The sequence below is a fragment of the Eptatretus burgeri genome, chromosome 7 (genome assembly GCF_056783735.1).
Source record: "Eptatretus burgeri isolate ZD-2024b chromosome 7, Ebu_testis_v1, whole genome shotgun sequence".
Lineage (NCBI taxonomy): Eukaryota > Metazoa > Chordata > Myxini > Myxiniformes > Myxinidae > Eptatretus > Eptatretus burgeri.
The window spans coordinates 73,857,775-73,884,453 of NC_140967.1; the positions used below are offsets into that span (position 1 = coordinate 73,857,775).

The following is a 26,679-nucleotide window of genomic DNA, read 5'->3' on the forward strand; positions in this document are numbered from 1 at the left end:
ATAGTTCCCCCCCCCCCCCCACCCATTTGTCAGTGGTTAAGAATTACTTTAAAAAGTTCTCGTATCCAGATCTTTACCAAAATCGAATCGATTCGTCACACACCCACCTGTCCACCAAATTTCATCCGAATCCACTACATTTTTGAGACATCCTGCTCACAGACAGACAGACAGACAGGGGTGAAAACATAACCTCTGTCCACCTTCGGTGGCGGAGGTAATAAATAATAATAATGTGTTTTTAAGCCTCATTTGTTAATGAAATGAGAACAAATGACATAAAAATGCATGTTACTTTCAGAGAGGTGTGTTATAAGAGCTGGGTTCGAAGGGACATCCATAATGACAAATGAGCAGGAAGTTGAAAACGGCACTTTTGACAGAGGTTATACAGCAGGGTATACACAATAGGTAAATTCACCCATTATAATAAAACTGTGCACAAATGAGATTTCTAATATCACAAAAATAGCGGTTCATTAACATTTACTATGTACTGTGTGTTGAACAATGCAGTAATCATTGATTTTTTGTCTCCAAAGTCTAGGCTCATCGAAAAACAAGGTGATAGAGGAGAGAAGGCAACACTTAGAGTGGGGCAGTGTGAGAACATGTGGGCACAACAAGGGGTTAAATGATTAAATGGGATAAGGAAAGAGAAGAAGGAAGGAAACATAGCAAGCTGCAAGTAGACGTGGAAGTTTGTTAGAAAAAAAAAATCATGGGTAGGGTTGGAGGATGACCTAAGGTTGTGGTGTAATGACAACTTGAAGCCCTGGAGAGAGGATTGGGATTGAACAGGCTGAGGAAATCATAATTGAATAATCATGAGGACATCACAATTGATGAAAATCATAACCATTGGTGGCGCTGTGTCAGGAGGGCATATTTATCTCCGAGCTGTCTGATCCTGGGTTTGATCCCGACTAAGGTCGAAAAAGTAAAACTGCCTTCAGGTGCGGGTGGGGGTGGATGCAGTGGAACATGTCGTCCCTCATAGCAAGCTGTCGTGTCTGCAATCATTTGGACTTGAAAAGATCTTTTGGTCCATTTTTCACAGTGTACATTTGAGCTGATAACAAAGCACATAGATCCTGACAATTAATAAAACAGAATACAGATGTTGGGTTTAATGGCATGCAGATGTATACTTAGTAAATTGCGAGTAAATTTTCAACAAATCTAGTTCAAATTTAAGTAAAGGCAACTGAGAGATTAACTTAATGGGATATAGAAAGTTAAACGAAGTGTTTATTTGGTACTGTTTGCATACAATGCAGATTGGAAGGTACAAATAGTAGTGCCCATCTGGTGTCTAAGAAAGCTTGGATAAGATTTGATATAAATCCACAAGTCACATGTCCCTACTGCAGACAGAAAGGTGGGACAATACACATTATCAGGATCGGATTGGAATCAATAAACAGTCATATAATCAGAAGAGGAATCGTTTACGGTTTTGAATGGATTCAAGAGTGAACGTTTGTCGACACATCTTGAGGTTCGGAACCATTCCTGTTTCCATTTTGCAAAATATTAGAAATGAAAAATTATTTCAGAACTTTTTATGGAAACGTCTGGGCGTCCTCGTTACTACAAAGTACAATATTACATCTCATGTATATTTGGTTACAAGTGAATGTTGAGCAAACAATCTGACAGGTAAAAGGTATTTTCAAAACGTTCATAAATGGTTCAGCTCTGAAAGTACAGCTCAACATGCATCAAACATGTTGAGGAACAACCATAATTTTCAGATACTAATCTTTTAGAGAATCTGCAAGATGAGTTGATATGTACAAGTTGTCCATGGCCCCACGGGATTCTAAACGGGTCGGGATGGGGCGGCAAAAATGTAAACGGCCTCTTCTGTCATCAAGCAGGCAAGCTGGGAGCAACAATTCCCATTTATTTCCACATCTGATGCAATTGAAATGCCCCAATGGTGGTGAGGTGCTCCATTTTAAAACTGCTTGTTCAATATATGTAGCTTTTCCAATATATGGAGGAAAAGAGGAAGAGAAGGAAGAGAGGCCGAGGGTCCATCATAAACATTGTATTGGTGTCAAAGCCAGTGATCAATTGCAGATAAATAATAGGATTCTAATAGCAAATATTGTTCTCCTATATTAAACTTTTTGAAGATGATATCGTTTCATGAATTGGAAACATTTAGTCCATGTGCCCCAGAAAGCCATAAAGTCTACATAGGTTTCTGGACGCTGTGGACTGAATGTTTCCGATTCATGATGCAATATCATCCAAAAATTGCAAACATTGATATCGAAGCTTCCAGTCACCAAATATGTGAATATTTGACACAATATTAAGCGGAAGGTCTTATTTCTACAGCCAAGCATTACAGTTTGATAGAAACGTCAATGGAATCTTTAGTTGAATGTTCTGTTTAATGGATTAAACTTCTGTATTTATGCAACCATTTTGAGTAAAATGATGAAAATTGAGTCATACGACAAAGATTTATTTTTAAACGAGAAAGTTTTGAGATTAACTCAGCAAAAAAAAAAGAGAAAATAATGTGGGTGACCAAAGATCATTTTGATGGAGGCTTGAGACCCTTCCGAATCCTCCAAAATAGAAGCAAAATAAACTTAAAACCAGATGACCTCACAGAAAAAGGTTTAATTTTTTTTAATGTAATTGTTTCAGTAAAGATTACTCCATTTCATGTGGTGAGTGCTTCAGAAAGTTTTGGAAATGGCATTCAGAAAATATCATTGAAAAGTATGCAGCATGAGAACTTGAGATTAAACCATGTTGTTCCTTGATTACAGCAGGCGTTTGCCATGTATGTAGGTAATAAGACACGGTACAATCCACTCGCGAGCCTGTGCCACAACATGAGCTCAACGCAGCCGCGTAATAGCGTTATCTTTCAAAAAAGAGCATGGCACTTGACATCTTGACATTTTGGTCGAGTCTGTCTGGCACTCGTGGAAGAGAGCAGCAGGGTGTGAAATAGCAAGACAGGATGAGAAGTGCCAGCAGAGGTGTTGTGCCGCTATCATGAGCTATCCAATCTTTCTGGTAACATAATGAGTACAGCCACCATGTGCACACATTGCACGCCTCCTGAATGCAACTTCAACTGTGAACTTGATGGAGTTTATTACGGTTGATCAACCAAATCCAGTTTCAATGCTGTGGTAACACAATGCAGTTGAACTAACACCAGCCATGCTGTGTTGAAGCCTCTGGGTGATAATGGGCTTAAAATGTTCGTGCATAGATGGTTGTTGAGAGTGTGAGGATGGGGGGAGGGGTGAGGTTGAACAGTTTGGAGGAAGTGGCAAGAGGTGCAAAGAGTAGTTTGAACAGGGATGAGTGTTAAGCATTTTTTGTGTACAAAATCTTGGCAGATGGAAGAGCAAAGTGACAGAAGGTAGAAAATACCAGGATCGACATAAAAGTACTTGGGCCACAGTTGGACACATCAATCATGGGAATGAATGGACAGGAAAAGAGGAGAGAGGGGAGGGGAAGAAACACAGTAAACAGCAAGTGGGGTTGGATAGGGTTATTGGGAATAGAGCATATCGAAGATAATAATGGGGGGAGGGTGACATGAGATAGAGGAATACAACTTGCATGAAACAATGGAGGGAAGAGTGTGATTGAACCACCTCTGGAAGTCAGTTACAAAAGTGAGAAAAAAGAGGAACAAAAGAGTGGAGGTGTGTGGAAAACCAAATAAAAAGAAGAAAAAGAGCAATCAGAGATTACAGACCCTTGCTAGGACTTGTTTTGTGTGGTGTATTGTGTGTGCCATTTGTGTACTGGTGTGCTACGTAATTAATAAGAGACGTAATTGGAACTCACTTTATAACTGCTGGCAGTGATGACCGAGTACCAAGATGTCCCACTTGGATGCAACACCGCTTTGTTCGGGGTTGAAAAAATTAAAAAGAACCCAATTCAATAAAATTAAATCATTTTGGCTGCCAGACCATCTGTCCAATCAAGTTGAAATTTAAAACCTGTACCCCCCCACCCCCCAAATCACAACTAGATCATATTTATGAAGTTTCACGCCGATTGATTAAGCAGTTCCAGAGAAAACATTATTTAATGTTTTCTTAAATCCAATGTGGCTGCCAAACCAAGTGACCGATCAATTATTTCTTTACAAACTTGTACACCTATGCCATGGGGAACATTTGTGTGAAGTTTCCCCTCGATCTGTCTTGCCGTTCTGGAGAATATTTTTTTATAGGTTTTAGGGTAAATCCAACATGGAGGAGGAGGAGATTGGGACCATACTCTGTGCAGAGCGTTGGTGTTGCTTCAGCAGTCTCCTTGTCTATTAGGCACAATCCTGGATGGGTCGCCACTCCGACACAGTATACCAGCATGCTGGCATTCATTTTGCAGACCTCGGAAGGATGACAGGCCGAGTAAACTCCACCTGGTATTAATTCAACAGCTGAGCGGGATTTGAACTCAGGACTCTAGAATCCAAAGCCCGCCACCCTAACCATTAAGCCAACACCAGGCATAAATCCAATATGGCTGCTAAACCACATGACCTATGAAATCATTTGTGTGAATCTTTTGTTCCTCATGGATAGGCAATCATAGATGTAAAGTTTCACCTCGATGTATCCATACTTGCAAAATCCACCCCTTCTCAGGTTGCCATGGATACATCAATTTATCCATTTCGTTAATATTAAAATTAATCTAAAGAGACATGGATTAATCAAGGAGGCAATCTTAATCAAAGCTCAGGTCAATCGGATGAAAACTGAATATTTTTTAGATGAAATTTGATGATTTTAGAAGTTTGACCTTGAGTTGACCTTTTGTCCTCAAAAATAGTTGCTTTCCCAATTCAGTAATGGAGGATGCAAATCCTGTTCAACTTCCAAGTCAATAAGATGTAAATTGATGATTTTTCAGCTGAAAATTGATGATTTTAGTATATATATATATATATATATATATATATATATATATATATATATATATATATATATATATATATATATATATATATATATATATATCATTGACCTTTTGATCAAAAATAATTGGTTTCCCAATTCAGTAATGTACTAATGCAATTCAATTACTTTTTAATTTTCAAGTCAATCGGATGAAAAAATGACGATTTTCTAAATGTGACCTCAAGATGACTTTTACCTTTGACCTCAAAATCAATAGGCTTCTCAGTTGACACTACCTCTACAACTTGGTAAAGTTTCATGACGATCGGTTTGGAATTAAGACCTGTAGGCGATAAACAGACAGACAAACAAACACAAACAGACAGTGAATAACAAAATTGACTGACCAATGTACTTGAAAAACTTCAACTTTGCAAGTAACAAACAAACGAACCCAAATGCAATATCCTCTTCTTCGGCGAGGGGGAAAATACCATTAATCTTTTAAAACACCTCAAATGGTAGTGGATCCACCTTGAATAAAAGAAGAGTTTACATTTTGGGCTTTACCCTTCATGAGAAAAAAAGAGAGAATGGGGTGGGTATCAGTGAGCAAAGATGAAGTCATCAGGAGGAACAAAAGGAGAGAGGGGAAGGTGGGGAATGGGAAAGAGGAAGAGGAAGTGGAACATGAGGGAGGAGGAAGGATATGGATAGAAAAAGTAAACGGGAGGGAGGGGTGAAAGTTGAGCATGTCAAGGTATGATAATTAAAAGGAAGAAGATTTTTCATTCAAACCATTTGGTACAAGGGTTTGTGGATGAAATACTATTCTTGAAGTTTCCAGGAGTCATTGCTGCCATGGTAGAGTATCAAACCACAGACAGACATGTGATGGATAGCATGTCCTGTCTGCTTGAAGTGACAAGAGACCGGTTTACGAACATCATTATCATTGGTTCTAACATTGTTGAGGTGTTCTCCAAAGCTGTCTCCAAGCCGTCGTCCAGTTTCACTGATGTAAAGTTTGTTGCAAATATAAAATACAGTAAATTACATTGAAGGTCGTACAAGTGAAATGATCTTTGATATTGGTGGTGTGCTTTCGTCCTGATATTGATGTTGTGGTGTTGATAATATCACAGGTATTACAACGATTATGCAAACATTTGAATATTCCAGGTGGTAAATTGGAAGGTAGTGTTCTTTTGACCAGAAAATTTTTCAAAGTTTGGTCTCATTTAATCAAATGAAAAAAAGGAGGTGGTTGAGAGAATAGGGAAGTGGTTTCTGTGTCATTCTGTAGAAGTCTAAAGAAGATGACTGGTTTGAGAGTTCAGCCTTGAAATTATAGCAACATGATCTTTTCTACCTTTCCTAAAGATGGACACACTAATTGTGAGCCTTACTAATGAGGCAAAGTTGTCCTCAGTCATGTTATCCTTCCATGGTGAGAAAGAAAACTGCTCTTCCACAACTGTATAGAGTCTTCCAGGGTTGAGATGATGGTTAGCATAGCTGCAGACAAGATGGGATGTAGCAGCTAATGACAAAGAGTCGGCAAAACTTTGTGAAAGTATTCAGATAGATCAACATAATTTGTGTCATATGCGTGAAATAAATATTTATACAGCTTCATCAAGTCTTTTTTTCAAGCCACCCTGATTGCAGCTGTCGCATCAACCACCTGTCTCGTAGCAGATAACCAGCTTGATTGTTGCTCCAATGTTGACACCATCATTACTAATGGTGAAATATGAGTTCTTAAATGCATTAGAACAGCTGGGCTGCAAAACCATGTCTGGGTGAAAAGTTTATTTCGACCTCATTGGGGGCTTTAATTACTAACCATATCTTGATCTGCAAGCACAAACCATCTGTAAGAAACCAGAAACCTGTTACGGGGAACTGAACAGAATGGAAACATCTGCCATGGAAAGGTCGATATATGGATGAAAATATACAGCTGATCTTATTTATCCAATAATATTTTGTTACTTGACGTGACTTTATATAATGTAAAGTATTTTGAAGAACAGACGATGAAACATCCAATCAGTTTAAAAGGAAACTTAAGTTGATTGCCTTGTGGGGTGAGAGGAGAATAGGCCACAGGAATGGGAAAAAAAATTGTCACAGTGAAAGCATGAGGACAAAATCATTTATGCAAATGACAAAAGGCAGACCCGAGATTTTGAAAAGGGGGAACGGTATCCCACATGCCATTAAACTGTCGAAAATTATATCAACCGAATGGGCATGTTGATATAATTGCATATATTTGGCCACAATCCCTGGAGAAAAAGAAATGCATTAAGATAATTTTCAATGAACTTATAACCAAAGCCATTGGAAATCCAATAAAGCAATGTGTTGTTGTTTGTTGTGGTCATTATTATTATTATTATTATTTGACCACGCTGAGAAAATTTATTTAACCCTACAATATATCTGGAGGCTGAATGAAGGGAGAGGATTAATCAAGGAGAAAGTTCTTTACAATCTAAAGTGTGAGCCTGCCACCAAACCCCCAGATAATTACACATGACTTATTCAGAAATAGCATATAACATCTCAACCACACTTGCGATAAAGATTTGTTATACACACACAAATACAAATATATACATCTATAAAAGCGAAATGTTTGTTACTTACGAAATCTAAAGATTAGGAAAGTATATTGATGACTTCCGTTTCTGTTTGTTACTTACGAAATCTAAAGATTTCGTAAGTATATTGATGCCTTCCGTTTCTGTTTGTTTGTTTGTTTGTTTGTTTGTTTGTTTGTTAATCTTGCCGAAATTTTCGGCAAGATTATATCGGTCGGTAAGTTAGTTTGTTTGTTTATTTATTTATTTGTTTGTTTATTTGTTTGTGTGTCACTTTGTTTCATAAAAGTGTTTGTCGTCGCCTATTTTTCGCCTTTAAATCACTCTGTAGAGCGCAATTCTCATTGAAATTTCTTGTGGTTACAATTATCATCGTATTATTGGAATACCCTTCAGCACACATAATGGTCAAGGTCAAGGTCAAAGGTCAAGGTCACTTTGTGGTAAATCATGGAGTTCAATGCAACCCTAATTTTGGGAGTAATTTTGATCGAATCTTCTCAAAACTTTGTAGGAATGTAGCATATGGTTTAGCGCTCAGCTGATAAGTTTTTGGTGGAGATCGGCCTTGACCTTCATGGTTAGCGCCTGGGGTCGAAATGTTTTGACCCCAAGGTCAATTTTTCAAATCTTAGGTACCATATCGAGTAATATCCTCATATGAAAGCCCTTGATGAGCGCTTTCCAGATCTGTAGTTTGTCAAGGAACCAAAAATGCTTCCTGTGATAACAGAACATTCTCTAGCATCCACATATTATTGGTAGTTTTCAATCTTAAGATTAATCTTTAGATCATTATCAATAGACTCTTTCCACAAGTCTCTATACGCCGAGCGATAGACTGATCAATGTGTCACAAGTATTTGTTTCAGTTTGCACTTCACGTGCTTCAGTTCGGCAAGATTTTTCGTTCTATGAACGAAATTCTGGCTTCTTGTTTGTTTGTTTGTTTGAAGGCACGATAACTCGAGAACGGAAGAAGCTACCAATGTCAAATTACACCACGTGATTCAGGGGGGTGGTGGCTCGCGCCGTTTAGATTTTGGTCAAAATCGGTCAATGGTCAAGGTCACAGTGAGGTCAAACATCCAAAACATTCGATTTTTGATGGTTTGGTACAGAATCATCGTAGAAACTTGTAGTTTGTGTCGCTACCTTCTCGAGAGACAGCTTTTATTTGACAAGGTCAGAGGTCAAGTTGACGATTTCGTAAGTGCCAGTCTATGACTGCTTGTTTGTTTGTTTGTTTGTAGGCACGATAACTCGAGAACGGAAGAAGCTACCAATGTCAAATTACACCAGTGATTCAGGAGGGTGATGGCTAGTGCTGATTAGATTTTGGTCAAAATCGGTCAAAGGTCAATGTCACAGTGAGGTCAAACATAATTCCCTAAATTCACGTGAAGAAATGGAGTATTTTTGCTTCGCTCGACGTTACGAGTTCGTTTTAGCTTCGAATTTAATTTTGTCTTCGGTTTTTGTGATCGCTTAGGACGCTTAAAACTCGGTTGTCGAAATTCTGGTAAAAATCGGATGTTTTGGAGACGTTTTAAGATTGTATAAAAAATATTTCACTCGACGCGTCACGGGTCGTCCCATGATGCAGTGCGCTCGAGCAGACGCCTCGTTGAGTTACGTTAAGGTATAATTGCGTGGAGAAATGGAGATTTTTGCTTCGGTCGACATTACGATTTTTGATGGTTTGGTACAGAATCATCGTAGAAACTTCTGGTTTGCGTCGCTACCTCCTCGAGAGATAGCTTTTATTAGACAAGGTCAGAGGTCAAGTTGACGATTTCGTAAGTACCAGTCTATGACTGCTTGTTTGTGTGCTTGTTTGTTTGTTTGTAGGCACGATAACTCGAGAACGGAAGAAGCTACCAATGTCAAATTACACCACGTGATTCAGGAGACTGATGACTAGCGCTGATTAGATTTTGGTCAAAATCGGTCAAAGATCAAGGTCACAGTGAGGTCAAACATAATTCCGTAAATTCATGTGGAGAAATGGAGTATTTTTGCTTCGCTCGACGTTACGAGTTCGTTTTAACTTCGATTTTAATTTTGTCTTCGGTTTTTGTGATCGCTTAGGACGCTTAAAACTCGGTTGTCGAAATTCTGGTAAAAATCGCATGTTTTGGAGACGTTTTAAGATTGTATAAAAAATATTTCACTCGACGCGTCACGGGTCGTCCCATGATGCAGTGAGCTCGAGCAGACGCATCGTTGAGTTACGTTAAGGTATAATATAATTGCGTGGAGAAATGGAGATTTTTGCTTCGGTCGACTTTACGATTTTTGATGGTTTGATACAGAATCATCGTAGAAACTTCTGGTTTGCGTCGCTACCTTCTCGAGAGACAGCTTTTATTAGACAAGGTCAGAGGTCAAGTTGACGATTTCGTAAGTACCAGTCTATGACTGCTTGTTTGTTTGTTTGTTTGTAGGCACGATAACTCGAGAACGGAAGAAGCTACCAATGTCAAATTACACCACGTGATTCAGGAGGGTAGTGGATCACGCCGATTAGATTTTGGTCAAAATCGGTCAATGGTCAAGGTCACAGTGAGGTCAAACATCCAAAACATTCGATTTTTGATGGTTTGGTACAGAATCATCGTAGAAACTTGTAGTTTGCGTCGCTACCTTCTCGAGAGACAGCTTTTATTTGCCAAGGTCAGAGGTCAAGTTGACGATTTCGTAAGTGCCAGTCTATGACTGCTTGTTTGTTTGTAGGCACGATAACTCGAGAACGGAAGAAGCTACCAATGTCAAATTACACCAGGTGATTCAGGAGGGTGATGGCTAGTTCTGCTTAGATTTTGGTCAAAATCGGTCAAAGGTCAAGGTCACAGTGAGGTCAAACATAATTCCCTAAATTCACGTGAAGAAATGGAGTATTTTTGCTTCGCTCGACGTTACGAGTTCGTTTTAGCTTCGAATTTAATTTTGTCTTCGGTTTTTGTGATCGCTTAGGACGCTTAAAACTCGGTTGTCGAAATTCTGGTAAAAATCGCATGTTTTGGAGACGTTTTAAGATTGTATAAAAAATATTTCACTCGACGCGTCACGGGTCGTCCCATGATGCAGTGCGCTCGAGCAGACGCATCGTTGAGTTACGTTAAGGTATACTACAATTGCGTGGAGAAATGGAGATTTTTGCTTCGGTCGACTTTACGATTTTTGATGGTTTGATACAGAATCATCGTAGAAACTTCTGGTTTACGTCGCTACCTTCTCGAGAGACAGCTTTTATTAGACAAGGTCAGAGGTCAAGTTGACGATTTCGTAAGTACCAGTCTATGACTGCTTGTTTGTTTGTTTGTTTGTTTGTAGGCACGATAACTCAAGAACAGAAGAAGCTACCAACGTCTAATTACACCACGTGATTCAGGAGGGCGATGGCTCGTGCTGATTAGATTTTATTCAAAATCGGTCAAAGGTCAAGGTCACAGGAGGTCAAACATCCAAAACATTCGATTTTTGATGGTTTGGTACAAAATTATCGTAGAAACTTCTGGTTTGCGTCGCTACCTTCTCGAGAGACAGCTTTTATTAGACAAGGTCAGAGGTCAAGTTGACGATTTCGTAAGTACCAGTCTATGACTGCTTGTTTGTTTGTTTGTTTATTTGTGACCTCAGGAGCTCCCTCTGGGCTCCGGAGGTTAATTGCCAGAAAACGTTATAGGATCACATTTTTTTCACGAAGAACCTAAATAGAGATTTTAAACAGTCATTTTTCACAATTCAGAACAGAACCACAGAGCCACCACCAGTCCTGTCACCATGTCCATGAGGGTAGATCCATGTATACCATGCTTCATAAAAAGCCTAAATTGATATAATTGGTGAGATGATGAACCCCGATCATCAAATATTGTATCAAATGTGAAATATAACTGTTAATCAAGACGTTTACATGATCGGTAAGATCGGCAAAGGAGTCACGTGACCTCTCAAATGCGCTAATCATTCAAAAACCAACCATATACATCGATTTAAAGGTAATTTTACTGCTCATCTAATGACATAACTCAAGGGTGAAGAAATAGTTTGTACAAAAAAGGTTACCACCTTCGCCAACTTCACCAAAAATACAATCCAAATGTACACCTCCAAATATACATCCAAAAGTTTAAAACAAGAGATTTTGATCAGTATACCTATATAGTTGTTTCAAGAGTTGGTATATAGATTTGAGAGTGTATTCTGATTGTCTCAAAACAAAGCAGATTTGAAATATCTCATTTAATTAAGTCGTGATGATCTAAAGTAATTGGGCCAATTGGTGCGTTTTAAACTAAGGCCATTATAAGTTTTTAGGCTCTCGTTTTAAAATTACAATTTGTACAAATTAAACAAATACATTAAATTAAAGCCAGATAAGCCACATATTCAATGATGCAAGTCAGAAGGGCAAAAAAACCCAAAAAGATTTGGAATTGTTACGGCATGTATGAGGCATGCCTGCTGCGCAACCAACATGTCGCCATCTCCAAGCCGCCACATGCCAACGTATAAACCTCCAACAAACCACCTCACAAAAAGGTAAGTTGTTCTGCTGTTTGTTTGTTTATGACCTTACTGCTTTGGGCTCCCAAGGTTAATCACAATGAAACTTTATACGATCAGATTTTTCACCACGATGTGCCAAATAGGGGGTTTTAATGAGTCATGAGGAAGTCATTTTGCTCCATTATCACTCCTTTACACCCTTTAGTTGCCATAAGGCCGTTGAAACCCCTTAGATCTCTTCACACCCACTGAGACCGTTTTGCGACATATACACCTTCTTCCACCCTTTCGACACTTTTCAGACCTGTAGACTTTTTAAGACCCTTTGGACTATTTAAGACCGTTTGGATACTTTAAGATGCTTTGGACACTTTATACCCCTTTTGTTCTTTCAACCTTCGACCCCTTTAGACCTTTAGACCCATGAGGCCCTTTTAAGAGCGTTAGACCCATTTTGACCCATTAGACCCTTATAAGATCCAATAAACATTTAGACCCCTTTATGACCCTTAAGACCCTGAAAACACTTTAGACACCCAAGACCTTTATGCCGCTTAGATACCTTTGACCATTCAGACCTTTCGACCCTTAAATCACTTTAGACTCCTTAGAAAATTGAAAAAAATTGCCCCGAAAATCATTTTTGACGATCTTCATCCTGCACCATCCACGTCGCATCACAAGTTGCATTGAACATTCGAAACTGATATCCCAAACCTAAACGGATGTTGAAAAGTGAAATTGACACTACTGATATATGGATCATTGGATGGGAAGCCAGAATGAAATGCCATGAGAAATCCCAAATGGAATTGCCAAAAGCAAAGTGATGGGGAGTATTGAGAGATGGGGAGTTAACAGCTTGGTTGGGGACTGAAGAAGCAATGTCGAGAGGGATAGGTGCCTGCAGTTGGTTGGTTGGCATGTAAAGAACTTTGGTGATCTTCCATCAGGTGGTAGGCCCAAAATGTGCCTCAATCCATTTCCCAGCCCAGCCTTCATAATATTGTTACGGATTTCAGAATCCATTCTCATGAATGCATCCACACATCCAGGTCCTCAGACAGTTATTTCCTTCAATGCATGTTCAGATTAGCCCCATCCCCATGTCTAATGGGATCTTAAATGTGATGCATTGAGAAGGGCAAAGGAGAGATCCCCTCTCTTCTGGGAAGCTTCTTTCTTTACGACAGACACGTTTACACACATTTCTTTCACGAGCTCTGAAGCCCGCCCCCATTCTTCATCAGCTGCAATTTTTTGTGAGCTCCGACGTCCGCCTTTTTTGGGAGCGCACAGGTTGTCATGGGAACCGTGCGCCAGTGGGGCGGGGTGAGCTTAGGGCGGATGGCACCCCGTGGAGACGGCCTGGAGATATAAAAATGAGCGAGAGGTACGTTCTGAAGAGAAAAAGTGTGAAGAGAAAAGGTGTGAGGAGAGAAGAGCGTGAGGAGAAAAAGCGAAAGAGGAAAAAGAAAAAGCGAAAGGAGAGAGAAAAAAGCAAAGGGTGAGAGAAGCGAGCAAGAAGCGGGTGTCTGACCAGCGCTGACGAGACAATTCGTCCTTCCCAGTGCTTCGGCAGGCAGAGTGTGGTGCGCGTGTGGGTGTGAGTAGTGCCGCCAAGTGAGGTATGGGTTGGTCACCAACAAATAAGGGTCAAACTAAACCCGCGACGGATGATCTCGGTGCCCTCCGGACTTCGACTGGTGTTCAAAGCTGCCCCACTAGAGGGTGCACGACAAAGCTGGGTGCTGGCGACGGACGTGACACGCACGCACACATTTCAGGACGTTTTTCGCTTCACGGACAACTTTCTGGTGAGCGAGACGATCCCCCCACCCCTGAATGATCTGCTGGGTACCCTTGTCTATGTTTAGCTGTAAATAAGTCAACCCCCAATAAGCATCTCCTCTTTGTCTCTTTCCTGGCATTTTGATTGATTTTGCTTTGAAATGCATTCTTTATTTACCTCAGAAAATAAAAGGTTGTTTTTATTTATTTATTTTATTATTAATAAATTATTTGTTGATTTCCAACATGTCCGTGTTTGTCCTTTCCTTCCATTGGTCTAGCATTGTCCAAACCTCGATAGACTCGATAGACCTTATTTCACCTTTTAAGTCCCTGAAGACACGTTAGACTCCTTAGAAAATCTAAAATAATCCCACAGAAATAAATTTTGATGACCTTTTCTGTGCACCTTTCACACCGCATCACAAATTGCAATGATGAATCGAAACTGATATCCCAAATCAAAACTGATATAAGACTGACCTATGGAGCATCAAATGGGAAACCAGAATGAAATGCTGTGGAAATAGCAAATGGAAATTGGCAAAAGCAAAGCTTTGGGGAGTAAAGAGAGGTGGATACTTTAAGACTTGGGAGGGCTCCGTTCCACCTTCTGAAACCCGCACATGGAGATAATAACCAAAAACACATACACAATTGTTTGTGGTGGTTGTGAACCAAAATCAAGAGAGAGATATACAGTATGGATGAATATATATATATATATATATATATATATATATATATATATATATATATACACACGTATATATACATAAATCAAAATATGTGGAGTGTGATGAGCACTTCCCCAATCGCCATTGGACATAGTCCTCCACCAGAGCATCACCTCCAACCTGGAGGCCTCGGCTCGGTGACTCTGCCAAACAGCAGATTACATGGTCAACATCAGTTAACCATCAAACGGAGCTGCCTATCTGGATTTCAGGCTTGTTTGCCATCATCAGGAGATGGCATACCGATAAATACCTAACCAATGATGACCACATCCGTCGTTTTCAACACCAGATGCACCTCCTGACTATTATGGTGAGCATTGCTGTGGATGATGTCTCACACGGAAAAACCGCGTAACCTGCGAAGAACAACCGTCTGCCTACTCTCATTCACTTCCTATTACTATGCGTAGAGGTACAGTTTTGCTTACTTTTCGTGGAATCCTTTCGAGTTCTGTAAATTTTGACGAGTCATGGATTCGTGTTTTAAACAAATCCTGAGCTTAGACCAATTTTGAGTTTTGCTCTCGAAATAAAAGAAGAATTAGAATAATGACAAAATGGCGATTTGAGGTTGGTCAATTAGTTATATATTTTAACAATATCATCCGAAAGTTTAATAACTGTAATTGCATGTGAGATCATCCACAGACGACTGGTAGGTCTCTTATAGGTTTCAAAGTTTGTATCTTAGTTGATTTTTTTTGAGGATTTGTTTCGTATGAAACCTCTGGATGGTCTGAGTCATCCCGACATAGGAAGTCTGGCGACTTCCTGATAAGGCAGTTCGTTTTTTGGACTATGTATGGACTATCGAGACTGCCTTGTTTTTGCTTCATGTACGTAACCCAGGTATTTTGTTCTTTTGTTTTTGGGAGCGATCAAGGCAGCAGTCTGTTGCCTATAGACTGCCTAAATAAAGGGATGAGCAATTTGTGCAATAAATGAAGGTTTTTGTGCATAATTTCAGTTTTAAGCCCAAGTTTTCAAGGCTGATTAATGTGAAAAAAACAGAAGGGTCACCCATAATTTTGATGACCTTTTCTGCTCGGTGTGTGTATGTGTGTGTGTATATACAGTATAGAAATATATATATTTTTTTTTTTTAAAGAAGAAGAAGGCACTTATAACCAAAAGTAAAAACATACCCATCAGAAATGGGGAATCCCCCGCCATTGAAAAAGAAAAAAAATTAGGGCCTATTTTGCGATAGTCATTTTTCAAGATGGCTGCCTGGTGGCCATATTTGATGTTCAACATGGCCGAAATTCAATAGCAACATACTTCGTTCCGTTACCTACATTTCCAGCAAGTTTCATCAGAAAAGAAAAAAAAATTAGAGCCTATATCGAGATAACGTCTTTTTTTTTTCAACATGGCTGCTTGGCGGCCATATTGGATGTCTGAGCGGGCCGAAACCATGTTGCAAAAGTTCCCCAGGGGTGAGGAATGTAGTAACCAAAAATAATTGAAATCAGATAAGCGGTTTTCCATTTATTACAAAAAACATTTTTTTCAAGATGGCCGCCCCAGTCGGCCATCTTGGATCCGGCGACGCCCAAAATCAATAGGGTTCTTCCGTTTCAGGTGGTACATGTGTGACCCAAATTTCAAATCGATATGGCGAATAGTTTATGAGTTATCACACTCACAGCTATAAATGTTGATGCCCAGCCAGCCGGACAGACGACCCGGGTGACAACAATATCCCCCTTCCACCACGCGGCGGGGGATAAAAATATACCCATCAGAGATGGGGAATCTGCTGCCATTGAAACATTTTTTTCAAGATGGCCGCCCGAGTCGGCCATCTTGGATCCGGCCACGCCCAAAATCAATAGGGTTCTTCCTTTTCAGGTGGTACATGTGTGACTCAAATTTCAAATCGATATGGCAAACAGTTTATGAGTTATTGCACTCACAGCTATAAATGTTGACACCCAGCCAGCCAGCCGGACGGACGGACGGACGGACGACCCGGGTGACAACAATATCCCCCTTCCACCACGCGACGGGGGATAACTAGATCGACTCTGCTAATTTGAGCAAAAAGGTGAGAGCAGAACCGGTCTCGGGAAACATTTCACGGGCTTCGCAGCCGGCTTCATCAGGCACAATAGACCCCGAGCCTCGGTACGTGTCCGGTTTTTATTTCGATATGACCGCTCATTTCCGGTCACGTGCTGGTGCTCGAGGTGAAATGGAGGAGTGCTTTTTTTCTATTTTGCAAAAGCAAAAACAAACGTCAAATCACATCATTGAAGGGGTTCTCTGCTCTTTTGTGTTTTTACTTGCACATGATCTGGTGTTGTATGTGTGTGGGTGAGCGTGTGTGTGTGTGTGTGTGTGTGTGTGTGTGTGTGTGTGTGTGTGTGTGTGTGTGTGCCTGTTGTTGCTTTTGTGTTTCCGGGACAAGAACACGGTTAGTTTCGTGTCCGGGTTCGGCATGATGAGGTGTTGGTTGTGCGAGTGTTGCGGTTCTCGTTGGTGTTGTGCACATATGGATGTGGTGTTTCGGATTGAGTGTTGCTTGTTGCTCACCTTAACCAGCTGTTTGCACCATCCAGTTTTTGCCATTTACAACAGAGGTGTGTATTGTGTGGGTATGTCCACCGTCTCTCCAGTTAGATCACCCTCCCGGCTCTTCACGTGCCACGCTTCCAAAATCAACACAGGTTGTGAAGTCGGCGAAACACGTCATCTGAGACCGGATGTGCTCTCACTTTATTCTCAAATTAGCAGAGTCGATCTAGTTTTTTTACTTTTGGTTGAAAGCACCTTCTTTTTTCAAAATGTGTAATCCCAACCACCCCAATCTTATACCATGTATATATATATATATATATATATATATATATATATATATATATATATATATATATATATATATATATATATATATATATATGTATTTTTTAAAATATCAATTCAGAATGCATTTAAATTATTAAGAGGATTGAAAATTTTGAGAGGGGATTTTCAACCAGGGTGTCAAAAGGGGCATATTATCCTGACCTTATGCTGTTGAATATTACGAATACTCAACCCCGAGGAAATTGCTAATCTTGATGAACTCGGGCATGATATTGGAAAATATTTTATATGTAACATATCGAAAATGTGTTACAGCTTGCAAAAATGTGTATCCACTTGTTGTGTGAATAAATATTTCACTCCTAGGTGTCTGTATTTTTTCCCCAGTCGAACATATTTAAGACATGTTCAATTGGTGGAAAATATATATTTGCAAACCCATATCATAATAAATCGCATGTCAGACAGGATGGTACCGAGGTAGTACACTTACATTTGAGCTGTCCATTCTGGGTTTGATTTCTGACCCGACTTTAAACTGTCAGACCTATGCCTCACTGACAGAGTGTTGCATCATAAATTGCACCATCCATCGGATGGATGTTAAGTTGGGTGTACCATGTACAGAACTAGTGTTAGTAGGTGGACATTAAAAACTCATGGTGCCTTTCAAAAAGAGTAGGCGACATGTTGACGGAACCCTGAACCACATTCCAAGTTTCTGCCATATTTAGTCGAATGCCAACCATAGCCAGCCAATTTGTGAAAAACTTGGCCCATAAACTTATCCCAGCTGACCCCACAATAATGGGGGAATCTGTTGGGCCGTTCAAGAAGTAACAGATCATTATTAATCCTATATGAAAAGGTAGCATTATAGCTTGTAATCAAGTGATGTGAAAATTGCTCACTGTTGATTCATATGAGCTCAAGAGGATGCTAAATGAACAAAGAAAGAGTTGAACAATTGCAAATAAGAAAATCACTACTTTTTCTCAAATGGAATTCCCTCACTGGAGTAGTCAGTTGTTGCACCGGTCAGATTTCCTTAGCTATTAAGACACAGACACCACCAATAAGGATTTATTTTCAAGTTATACATTTTCTACTTATTGCAATTCACAATGGATCCCACTTTATAAGGAATATGCTCCATTCTTCTCTTTGACTGTAGTCATATACCGCTGTATTAAAATAAACAAGCAATGAAGCTCAATGCAGAGCTAATATTGGAAATTGACACATTCACAAGCAAATGGACACATTCAGTATAAAATGACAGCTGAAATAGCATGTGCAAAGAAGGCTTCACGTGCCACTACCAAAGAAAAAAAAGTTAGCGAAAGGGCCACCCATCATTTTGATTATAATTAGCTAAAACATAGAGATAGATTAGTACCGAGAAGCGCTGGGGATAGAGGGGTACATAGATATTGGCCCAAATGCATGGGAATGATGGTCTCCTTATACATGTAATTTATTTGTATAAATGAAGAAGCTTATAAATATCTACTCTGAGTCTGGGAGGTTAGTGGTTTGAAACCCAGCCGAGTCATAGCACAGACTTTTAAAATGGTACGTGCTACTTCCTTGCTTGATACTCAGAGTTTAAAAGGATAGAGCACGTAGAAACAACCATAGGTTAGCACCCATGCAGAGGAGGAAATTTCTGTTTAAATTGCCATCACTGAGTGCAGAGACATTATGAGGAAAGAAATGTGATGTCCTAAAGATGGTGTCACTGGTAACAAGAGTGCTCCAGGAAGAGATGTTACTCTTCCCAAATGCTCAGCAGCTGCATTTATCTGAAGTCTAATCTGGTGTTGTAACTCCTCTCCAAGCCACAGAACAAACTAGAAGGGCACTCGGTAGAGTGCATACCTCCGCCACGTAATGCCTGATCCATGAGAACATATCGGGCCCAATACATTTTTGAAATATCATGCTATACAGCACTATATCGTTTTTGATCCTATATCTCAATGGTGAAGAATCACTGTAAGAATTAAATAATCCTCGTATCTAGATCTGGATTCACAACTTCACCAAAATCGAATCAATTCTTTGCTGTCGCACACCTAACATGTCCACCAAGTTTCATCCGAATCCATCAACAATATTTTGAGATATCGTGCTATACTGTATGTATATCGTTTTTGGCCCGATCTCTCAACGGTGAAGAATCACTTTAAAAATTGTAGTAGTCGGATCCGGATCTTCACCAAAATCTAATCAGGTCATCCTTGTCACACACCAAACCCGTCCACAAAATTTCATCCAGATCCGTCCACAATGTTTTGAGATATCCTGTCCACAAACAGACAAACAGTAAAACAAGCCGGTAGGCGGCGATGGGTCGCCGAGCAGGACTGTAAGTATTGCGACAATCGTAGGTGTCGAGAAACGGTGTTTGTATGATCACCCAATCACAATCGCAGTCGAAGATCGACTTACTAATGCGCAATATTGTGAAATAACATATGAAAGGATTCCTAGCTACAGGATGTGCCGTTTCGCTCTGCAAGAGCTCAGATTACCTGGCAGGTAATGACGGCACCCGGTGCTCGGTATATAGTGCCTAAGCATGTCCTAAAAATGCACTTAATGACCTTTGACCCCTGACCTAAGCGAAATCGGTTAATATGTCCTGAGGCAAAGTTGTAGTACTCATTGAGTACCATGAACCTGCAAAGTTTCATTCGTATCGATGCACTCACCTGGTCGCGAGAGGGGCCTTCAATTTTCGACAATTTTCGCGCATACCCTAATTGTAGGGGGCGCTGCGGGTAAAGTATTCCATATATCACAAAAATGGAATATATTTGATAGAGCATCACCTGTAGATCATTCGTGCCAAATTTCATAACCCTACGTGGGATAATGGCTTTTGGAATTGATTTCACATGAACGGTACCGATTTTGAAGGTTTTTCGGTTGTTGATAGGGAACCAAAGCGTCCCGAGCAACCATCACAATTTCCAGAGCACGAGGTCATAAGATGTACCGACCACCCGAGTTTGGTCAAAATCCGCCCAAGTTTACTACTAATTATGCTGATGACAAACGAACAAACATCCAAACAAGCCGGTAGGTGACGAGGGATTCGCGAGGATCGAAGTGCTGGATATGATGCTTTTCATTCTGACTGATCTACCGACGAAGATTCATTGCCAAGACATATTGGTTCACATACAATTGTCCCTCTGCCTCGCAAGATTTTTCCTATTGCGTATTTTGCCAACTGGCACTCCTCATAAAAAATGACGGTAAATAGACACCTTATTTTTGAAGGACTACCATTTGAAAAATAATTGGTTTGCTGGTTTGTGCTGTGGAGCCTCGCGTTGCAGACACAGACACACACACACACACACACACACACACACACACACACACACACACACACACACACACACACACACACACACACACACGGAAAACCCGATAAACTTCTCTCAACGACCTTGTTTGACCACACCTCCTGAGCCACACAATATTTTTTATAAACCACGCCCACTTTCAATAACCCACACCCAGTTTCCTACGCCACTCCCACTTTTCATCAACCACGTCCACTTTCCCTAGGCTCCGCACACTTTCCTAAGCCCCTCATAAAAAATGACGGTAAATAGACACCCGATTTTTGAAGGACTACCATTTGAAAAATAAAACCTCAATCAAAAATCGGCTTGAGTAAAATTTTCTAAATATCTTGAAGTGTTTAATTCCGAAGTTTCGTTTCTCTACATTCAAAACTGAAGGACAAGTATTGAAAATACTGCACGCGGTTTTTCGGCCGCTGCGCAGCAACGGGTGGTTGCTAGGCAACAAAATTCAAACGCGCACATTCCCACCAAATACTGCACATGTTGGCAAAGTTTCATCGAAATCGGTTCGCTGGTTCATGCTGTGGAGCCTCGCGTTGCAGACACACACACACACACACACACACACACACACACACACACACACACACACACACACACACACAAAACCCGACAATAAGGGTCACCTATTTCGGCGACCCAACAGACAGAAAGGGGTGAAAACATAACCTCTGATATAAGGCAAAGGAAAACATAAGGCTGAGGTAAAAAAAATCTCATGCTTTTGATACAGTCTGGCATCGTGCCCGAGTCTTCAAACCGTCTGCCTATGGCATCCAAGGCCAAGTCCACACATGACTTACGGACTTCCTTTACTCTCGTAGCCAGTGTGTGGCATCCAACTGAATCCTTTCATCTGCTCTCCCTGTCAAGGCTGGTGTGCCCCAAGGCAGTGTTCTGGGCCCAGTCCTTTTCCTGATCTTCATCAATGATCTCTCTGACTCTGGAAACCCTCTTTATCTGTTTACTGATGACTCCATCCTCTGCCTGGGCATCCCTCATCCTTCATTCATCAGCCTCTTCCCTCTCTTCAGACCTTGAAAAGAAAATCACAAGCTGGTCAAACACTTGGAATATGTCTTTCAATGCTCACAAATCTCACACTCTCACTATCTCTATTTAAGGACCATCGAGCAAATCCCTCCTCCCCCCAAATCTAGTTTCCCCAACAAGCCTCTTGAGGAAGTTCAGTCATTTGAGCTCCTGAGTCTCACTATCAGCCATGATATTTACTGGGCAAACCGCATTTCAAAATTGGCCTCCAGAGCCAGCCACCGACTGGGCATCCTCCATCGTACAAAGTCCTTCCTTGGCACACCTGAACTACTATCCACCTACAAGGCCTTCATCCTCAGCTTGTTGGAGTACTGCTCTCCATCTGGGCTGCCTCACCTCTTGCATTTTGTTGCTGTGGAAACCAAGGCCTTGAAAATTATTGGAATCTCCCATGACGAAGCTAAGTCTATGGGCCTATCACTTCACCATCACAAACAGGTCAGAGGCATTTCTGCCTTCTACCATCTCCTTTCTGGTGTTGCACCCTCTGCTCTTTCCATGCTTTGTGTTGTCCTCCCCCCCCACCCCGCAAGGTTTCTGCAGTGCTCACATGGTCCACCACCATTACCCTTCTGGTGAAACTACCTAAATCCCGGATCACTCCTCACCTGCACTCATTCGTTCGTCTTTTTTTTCCACCTATAGGACCAACTTCCATATTCTCTTCAATCACATTCTTCCTTTCAGATCTTCAAGAAAGACGTTCACCACCATCTCAGATCATCCCCAATCCAAAACCATGATCTTTTCAACCCTCGTTTACCCCCCCACCCTGTTCCCCCCAATTGCCATTTTTCCCTCCTTGGAGTTTCCTTCTGTATCCATCTTGTCCACCCCATGCATCCTCTCCTGCCCCTCATTCCTCCCTTCACCCATTGTTTGTCCAAGCCTCCCTCTATCTTGGTCTTCAAATCTGCTGTTGGTGTTTCTCCCCTCTCTCTCCTGTTCCTCTGCATCCTGTTTTTGTCTGTTACATCCTGATCTGTTAAGTGTAGTCACTCCTCCACGAGCCTGGACTATGTGTACAAAACACAAATCAAGATTTGTTATTTTGGGGTTTTTTTGTACTTTGGGGGGGATAAAGATGGTACTTGTTCGTGTTATGGTTAGAGGAATGGGTTAGAGTTATTTGGGCTATGGTTGTTATCGTCAAGGTTATCAGCTTTAGGGTTTGGGTCAACTATTATAGTTAGGGTTAAATATTAGGGCTATGGTTGTTATAGTTTGGGTTATTATGGTTCGTGTCAGAGTTAGTGTTAGCCCAGAATTTCAGTGACCATCTCAAGTCTTTCTGATGTGTCTCTGTAAAGCATTCGAGGGAATTTAAACTCGATGAAAAATTATGAACTTCAGCGCATAAAGCCATATTTGCCCCTCTCTGCAGGGTCATGATTGAGCCAGCTGAGTTTCTGTGGGCAATTTTATTGAAAATCGATAACAACGGGTTATTTATTATGAGTGTAACTTGGTTTCCAGAAGCTTCGAAAACAAATCCTGAACACTGGTGTCTTCAGCTGAATATGAACGCACATTATCTGGAATTTTCGGCCAATATCCTCTCCGTTGCACCAACATACAAATTGTGTGTGTGTGTGTGTGTGTGTGTGTGTGTGTGTGTGTGTGTGTGTGTGTGTGTGTGTGTGTGTGTGTGTGTGTGTGTGTGTGTGTGTGTAAAAATCCACATAATGCCCTCTCATAAACAGTCAAGCACCAAGCAAATGGCAGTTTACAATAGTCGAGGGTAGGCTATGGAGAAAGCGTCATTTGTGGTGGACAATAGATGCTATCAACATCAACAACAATAACCTAGGAAAAGAAAACCTCCAACTACATCATTACAGGGCTATTCACTCATGTGTATGCAGCAGCTGGATGCTGGTTTTCATCATCTTGAGACGTCGCTGTACTGCTGTTTATAGTGACAAACCATAGCTCGTCCTACCACCTCCCCCCTCCGTAGATAAGGGCAATAACTTACAATACGAGTATAAAGTGCTGGCTCACAATGACATACTCTTTTAAAAAGGCATCAGGGGATTTGCAGCATCAGCAAGAAAATGCAGACCTCATGTTCCTTCTGAAGGTCGGCGCACAACTTGACACAGAACTCCCACCACAGGGTTGATTAAGATAGATGCGGATAAACAGAACTTCACACCATACATGCTGGCAGAAATTTTTTTGTTTTTTTTTTAAAGCAGAAAGCATGAAAGCAAGAAAAAGTGAAAGAAAGTCAGAGAAACAAATGTTAAGAATCCTACTATTAACATTGTGTAAATAATTATGAGTGGTTATACGTACTGTAACGTACAGGTAGATGTTGCAATAGATTTCACGATTTGTGGTTTTTACTCTTGCTCGTGTATAACTCAGGCACTCGATCTCCTTTGTTCGGATTTGAATTTGACGTCGATGGAATTGCACCTCAGAAAAAGCATATACTCGGAACGTCACAATGCACTTGATGACTTTGGAAGCATCAACAATGTCGAGTGCCTGATTCAGTGACCATCCAGATCATCATCAGCTGGGAACCATCTACCATCAAGGATTTGACCCTTCAATCACAGTATCTCCATGAAAGGCGGGTACACAACCTTAATTGAGAGAAAAAGTAGAAATCATGTCGTGGATTTACCCACGAATGGAAAAGAGAGATTAACAGGACGTGTCTCACCAACATAGGAAATTGCTTCCAGAGAGGTATGAAGAATTGATTCAGCTTGCTGATTGCTTGATTCAATGGAAATCTGGATCATCAGCTGGGAGCTTTCCATTGTCGAGGTTTTGTCTCTTCAGAGAAGAAAACACACACATATTGTTGACATGTTGAAGCAAAATAAATGTTGCTACATTTTGCAAGTATCAATTCTTCAACATGTCATGAATGCACTGCTTTAGCTGCTGAACTAATGATGCGTTTTCACCGGACAACTTCAAAGAGGAAAAAAATAGTACTCAAACATTTACAGACAAAACAGTCTTTGTTTTATCATCACTGTCCAAAACGTTATTCAAACCTTCAATCCATAATTAGAAACTTGGTGGATATCGAGAAAAAAAAAAGTGTACAACATTAAAGTAGGCATCATTATCTCCCTTAAGCATTGACAGACCTTGTTTGATGAAAGTCCCGCAAGCTAAGAAGTCAGGTGAATTTTGAAAAAAAACTCTATACATGGAAACAGTTCTTTCGGCAACCCTACGGTAGTCCTTCGGGGTGCCTTCATGCATGAGCGCACCTTATTTGTTTCAACAGTAGCTTTGTACCTGGAGAGGATAAGGTGTACAAAGCAGGACCAGCTTGCTTACATTCCGATAAGATTTGGGCATAAACGTCTTATTTAACTTGAGGAAAAAGTTTTGAAGATAGTTATAATTAATCTTGACGCTGTACCGTGATTATAATTGGAAACATATTGTGCCGTGACTTGGCACAAGCAAAGAAAGTTTGGCCAGGAAACAAATTTTCTTCGACTGTCTGCTGACACACAACAGTGATTAACTCTTTCAAACCCATCATGCAGTGGTGATGGTAATACACTCTTTATAAGGGCATGACATAAGTTTCCAATGAGGAAGAAAAAGAGCCTCTTCAAAGCTAATTAGTTTGACGAGGATGCTTTCTGCACCTCGGAAAAAAATATGGGTGTAAATAGAGTGATACACTCAAGGGCCGTTTGCATTGTTACTTTACCAAAGCAATGTTAAACGTACCAATATTTTTAGCTTATCTGGAATTTAAATTCCAGATAAGGGATTGTCATCACGCACCGTCCGTACATCCATCTGTCTGTCTGTCGGTCTCCTCTTTCGACTTATCCAGCCAAACCGCTGGGCCGATCCGGTTCAAATTTGGCAGAAACGTTCCTCTCGCGACTGTTAAAAGGGATTGCAAAGCTTGTTCTGGTCACGTGATTTTTAAGTAGGTCAAAATGGCCGGCTTGGTAAATTTCTTCAAAAATCTTCTTCTCCAGACCCACCACTCAGAATGCTAAAAAAATTTGGGTTACCATATTAGGACCTGATGTCAAATTGCGGAGGCCAAGCCGATCACTTGACCAGAAGTGTGGCAAAATGGCAGTCTTGCAAATTCCTTGCAAAATCTTATTTTCCTGATGCAAAATCAAAATCTTATTTTCCTGATCAGAATGCCACAACATTTGGGTTACAACATCAGGACAAGGTCCTGATGCTAAATTGTGGAAGACATGCTGATCATATGACTGAAAGTGTGCCAAAATGGCGGACTTAGTAAATGTTTGGGAAAATTGTGTAAAATCCTTCAAAAACCCTTCCTCTCTCGACCCGCCAGTCAGAATACTACCATATTTGGGGTATAACATGAGGCCAGGGCCCAGATAAGCTATTGGACCAGTGGTTCTATTTTTTTTATATCTTATCTTTTTAAGAATTTTTCTAACTTGCTGCCCAAAATGTGCTTTAACTGATACATGAACAATAACTGCACATTCATGTCACAGTAGGTGCAGAATTTCAACATTTCAAAAATAAATTCTGCACTCAGCATCACATAAACAACTAGAAGGGCACTTGGTACAGCGCATACCTCCGCCACGTAATGCCTGATCCACGAGAACATATAGGGCCCAATACATTTTTGAAATATCATGCTATACAGTACTATATCGTTTTTTGCCCTATCTCTCAATGGTGAGAAATCACTTTAATAAATTAAACAATTATCGTATCCAGATTTGGACTCGGATCTTCACCAAAATCAAAAGAATTCGTCCTTGCAACACACCCAACGGTCCAGCAAGTTTCGTCTGAATCCATCCACAACTTTTTGAGATATGGTGCTATGTTTCGGTTTTGTCCTCTCAATGGTGAAGAATCA

General features: G+C 40.5%; 1 protein-coding gene across 9 annotated transcripts in view; it reads right to left on the reverse strand.

Annotated features, from left to right (window-relative positions):
* LOC147023545 (uncharacterized) overlaps nucleotides 1-26,679 on the reverse strand; it is a 137,537-nt gene that overhangs the window by 25,995 nt on the left and 84,863 nt on the right. For 6 of the 9 annotated variants that reach the window (XR_015060271.1, XR_015060270.1, XM_085889040.1 and 3 more), the window contains 2 exons: nucleotides 24,496-24,611; nucleotides 5,164-5,250 (listed from right to left, as the gene is read on the reverse strand). Coding sequence is in view for 5 of the 9 variants with exons in the window: in XM_085889041.1 (XP_085745167.1) it covers nucleotides 5,164-5,250; nucleotides 24,496-24,611 (203 nt within the window). In the remaining 4 variants the exon portion in view is untranslated. Of the gene's footprint in view, nucleotides 1-1,261; nucleotides 1,826-5,163; nucleotides 5,251-24,495; nucleotides 24,612-26,679 lie in introns of those variants that run through there. The other 3 variants (XR_015060273.1, XR_015060274.1, XM_085889042.1) reach the window with 3 other exon arrangements.